We start from the raw sequence: 4644 nt of genomic DNA, 5'->3' as shown, positions 1-4644 counted from the left end.
GGGAGACCGATCAGGAGGGTTCTCTCAATGATCTTTCCCACGGTGGACAGCAAGGCGATCCCTCTGTAATTTCCACAGTTGGTCCAGTCTCCTTTCCTGAAGACTGTCATAATTATGGCATCCCTGAAGTTATCTAGGGTTTCCTCATCGTTCCAGATCCTTAAGATGAGGGGAAGGAGCTGTGGATATAAGCTCCTTTCCACCCTGCTTGAAGATTTCAGCAGGGATTCCATCTGCTTCAGGGTATCCATGACAGAGAGTAAGAAAGTGGAAGAGAAACATTTCAGCTTGATTGTAAACAGCATACAGAATAAAGGCTGGAAGATGCCCAGACAGAAGGATTGCATCTCTGGTTAAGGAGCTGGATTGCAATCTAAGAAATCCGGTTTAAATTCCCACCTCTGCCACTGACTTCCCATGTAACCTTGGTCAAGTCATTTAATCTGTCCCAGTTCCTTAGCTATACAATAGGGGGATGATAAAAGTGTCTGCTACAATAAAACCCCCACTTCCTTAGAAATTTCTAGATAATGCTACTATGATGCAACTAAGAATGATAATAGAGCACAGTCCTGGTATGGAAATCAAACGCTCCTGAATGCATTTTCTTTATAAACTGCAATATATGTGAGGCAGCACGATAAGCATGGCTTTGCAGTACAAATGGTCAAACAAGGTGTCTGGACTCCCAGCTTGTCCCCCTTCAGTAAGCATTGCAGGGCTGGGCAGGAGCTGCGATAAGGTAGAATGGGCAGCTTTGTCTACACTCAGATTTTGCTGGCAGAACTTAGGAGTGTGTTCATACTCAGCACAAGCCTGCTTCCTGCCAGCAGTTACTCCTCCTCTGCCAAGTGGAAGAAGGCTCCCAGTGGAAGCAAGCTGTCTCTCTAAGTTTTCTGCTGGCCACCATGGTCCCTTGTGGAGCTGATTTCTTTCTGGGGTGCATGTCACACTCTGACAGCATGGCTGCGAAGTGAAATCATGTAGAACCACCACAGTACTGTAGCTGCAAGCACTTGGGCAGCTGCGGTGTGGTACCTGGGGTCTGCTGACAAAGGGCAGGGTAAGTACAAAGCTAGGACTAGGCAACAGTGCAAGAGTGACAGGAAGCCTTTCAGCCCATTCTCTTTGGGTTGGGCCTAGATGACAGGTTTGAAGGTGGCCCCTAATAGAAAAAAAAGTTAACTGGAACTCCATCGTATAAAATTATTCCAGCTTGATGCCTCTTACTTTCAAGTGAAAAAAGTACTGTGTGGTTTTAAGAGCACAAGCACTCCTTAGTGGTAAGACATAGGAATATTTCACCCTAATTCACTGACCTATTTTGTATAGGACAAGCCTATCAGTCACAGCTTGATGGTCTCACTCAGCACACTCCCAGATGAAGACTGAAATTTTGTCTGAGAAGGAATTTCTTGCTTGGATCACACACTTGCATGGGACACTTTAAAAATAAGCATACCTCTCATTCTGTAACACAATACTTTGTCAGTTGTAATCAATTAGAAACCATTTACACAAAGGGCATTTAATGACATTCAGACCAACGTGAGATTTAGCTGAATCAGGAAGCCAAGACTGTTCTATATATGGCTTCTTAAGTTTCAAATCCCATCACCATGCCAGCTAGTTTTTATCCCTTTTGTTACAATTCCAAACAGCAACATTTCTTTTCTTATTGTATTATTCACTTCAGCAATAAATCATCTATTTGGGTCATTCAGGTCTTAATACAGCTATGGAAATGAAATTCAAAAGACAGCAAATGCTACCTTCAGTTAAAGGCAGATACTCTTCCAAATCAGTGGAGGGAAGCATGGCATAAGAAACCAAAACCCAAGTGCCTAGTTTTGGCCAAAAGGAACATTCAAGAGCGCAAACATCTTACATTTCAAAGGAAGCCTTAGTCAGAAAGCATGACTGATATTTTAGGCCATTTGCATGCCCATGTTTAAGTAACTCTGCACAAACAAAATGTGGTGCATTCAAAATCGAATTTGGTCTAGCACAACTCTACATGTGGAAGATTTCAGCTGGAAATGAGCAGGTAGAAGTGCACCTTTGATATTTGCTGGATCTTGTGTAAAACCTGGCCCTAAATGTTTGTCCTCTCAAGTTGTGCATGTATCTGTTGAAGCCATAGAACATGCGTCTGCCAATGCAAACAGGTACTTGTCTCTTGTGAAGGAATGAGTTATGTTTACATATTATTCACTGATAAAAGTTTATGCTCCATTTAGAAATGCTGCCCTAAAAGATGTGGTTTAATTTGATTTACTCCCCAAATATTAATGTTGCAGCTTCACTCTGTTCTTTATGTAGGTCTTTTGCCCTCTTTTTCAGAGCCTCTGCCTTGTCATCATTTTTATCAACCCCATCCCCCAGTTTGTACATCCGACTGGCATTGGCACATCCCCACACATGTCCCAAGTCACATGCTTTCAGAGAGTATTTCAGAGCCAAGTTCATATCCTTTGGTAGCCCAGGGGCTCCTTGGAGGTAAATTGCACTAAGGTTGAAGCAGCTAGGGGCAAAGCTGCCATTACAGGCTTTATCATAGTAGTCTCTGGCAACGTCTAGGTCAGGTTTATCGTCATTTATTCGTCCGTCATGTGCCAGCAGTCCAACATTGTGACAGGCATTTATGGATTTCTTCCCATCTTTCTCACAAGACTTCAAAAAACAGTTGTAGGCAGCTTTCAAATCTATGGAGAGACCACCTGCAGCCCCCCCCAAGGAATAAAACAGAAGTCAAGTCTGTCAGCACATACTGGAATTGAGAGAGAAAAAATGCATAAAGCAGATGTCTCTATTTTTTGAAGAACAGTCTTTCATCATAGGTTATGCTCAAGATTTATGGTTCCAAAGAGACCAAGGTATCTATTCTGTGCTAACACTGGATCAGCAAATCCTGCTATCATATACATAGCTTATAACATTACCTAAATAAATATGCCAGACAAAAAAAGAGTTCTCAACAGTATATGCATGTTAGTCTCCAGTAGGGATGTATGGTATAGAGGTGTTATAAAATATCCCATTCCTTACCAACATCAGAAGTTTTGGAGATTCAATTGGTAGAAGTATTCACAGACCTATGGACAAGGTTTCCTGCCTTTAAACTACTAAGGTTTGCAGTTTCTTCTTTCCTTCTTTTTTAAAAGAAGCAGGAGAAACAGTAGGAGATCTGCTTGGAAAAAGCCTGAGACTTTGACTGTACATGCTCATGGCAGTGTTACTGAATGCACAACACTGAAGCAGAGATTAAGTTTAACAAAATTTACTCTTTCAGTATACACACACACACAGAGATAGACAAGTAGACAGATAGACAGATAGGAGTAAATTTTGTTAAACTTATTTGTATGTGTGTGTATATGTGCGCACACAAAGTAACCAAAAGATTTGGACAGATATATACACATATCCATAATATATATATATATATATATAGAGAGAGAGAGAGAGAGAGAGAGAGAGAGAGAGAGATCCAAAGACAAGGCAGTTTAGATAACTGGGTTTCAGAACACTTTATGTATTTTATACAAGGAGAAACTGACCATCTTTACTGACAGAGTCAAAGATATTAGTTTGTTGAAGAGCTGGTGTGTCCATCTCTTCCAGATCTCTCCTACTTCATAGACAATTGATGTTTGACTAATAATTCCCATTATTATTTTAGGTTTGAACCAGTTCTACTTAAGTTGAAGGAAACAAAAGAAGTTTCTCAATACCTAAACAAATCTGTTTCAGGCATGTCATCGAATACACAATGAGAACTATGCAATTTCTTTGATTGGCTTTTAGCTAACTATTCTTTCAGGGAAAGCGACCAGAAATTGATCTGCAAGGAAGAGTTCAGCTGCATTTTCCCCCTACCTGTGCACCGGTCAGTCCTGAGCAGCACACGCTCCGCCACCACTTCTGCTGGCTGGTGCCGACCTGGCTGGGCTCCTCCTGTCCCCAGCAGCACGTGGGAAGCTGACTTCAGCTGCGTGCTGCTCCGGATGGGATGGACCCAGCTGGGTCAGCACCAGCCAGGAAAAGCGGCCCCCTGCCTGCACCGGTCAGTTGATGGAGCCGGCTCCGAGTTCACCAGGCAAACCTCCGGCCTGCTGCTGCTCCCCGCCCCCCAGAGCCTCCAGGTGGGGTCTGCCCAGCCCAGCAGGGTTGCCCAAGGCGCCTGGGGGCGGCAGAGCCGGCAGGCGCCTGGCCCCAGGCTCCAAAAGGTAACTTTGAGCGCAGCGTGTGGAGTGGATGGAGCCGCCTCTGAGTCCACCCGCAAGCCTCCAGCCTCCTGCTCCCCCCTGGAGCCTGTGGCGGGCCTCCGGGGAGGGTCTCCCCGGCCCCAGGGGCCTGCCCGAGGTGCCTGGGGGTGACACGGGCTGGCAGGTGCCTGCCCCTGGGTTCCCAAGAAGCCTGATGTGTGGAGCCTCTCCCGCAGCCAGGCTCAGGCCCACTGGCACTTCCCCTGGGAGCAGGGCCCTCCAGGTACCAGGATGGCCGAGGTGAGGCAGGGGGGCAGCAGGCTGGGACCTGGAGCCAATGTAATAATGTTGAGTAGGGGAAACCGGGGTAGTGTGGGGGGGGGGCAGTGAAACATGGAGGCATGATGCCCCAGAGAAAAACATTTCCCCCCGTCTG

General features: G+C 45.3%; 1 protein-coding gene across 1 annotated transcript in view; it reads right to left on the bottom strand.

Moving 5' to 3' along the window:
- Positions 1-1473: 1473 nt before the first annotated feature.
- LOC109286649 (cytochrome c oxidase assembly factor 7) overlaps positions 1474-4644 on the bottom strand; it is a 4110-nt gene continuing 939 nt past the window's right edge. Inside the window, exon 2 of the mRNA XM_019501289.1 lies at positions 1474-2720. Coding sequence (XP_019356834.1) covers positions 2275-2720 — 446 coding nt within the window. The 3' untranslated portion in view covers positions 1474-2274. The remainder of the gene's footprint in view (positions 2721-4644) is intronic.

The sequence above is a fragment of the Gavialis gangeticus genome, unplaced genomic scaffold, assembly GCF_001723915.1.
Source record: "Gavialis gangeticus isolate Ggan-Ray unplaced genomic scaffold, GavGan_comp1, whole genome shotgun sequence".
Lineage (NCBI taxonomy): Eukaryota > Metazoa > Chordata > Crocodylia > Gavialidae > Gavialis > Gavialis gangeticus.
This window is presented reverse-complemented; position numbering and strand designations above follow the sequence as displayed.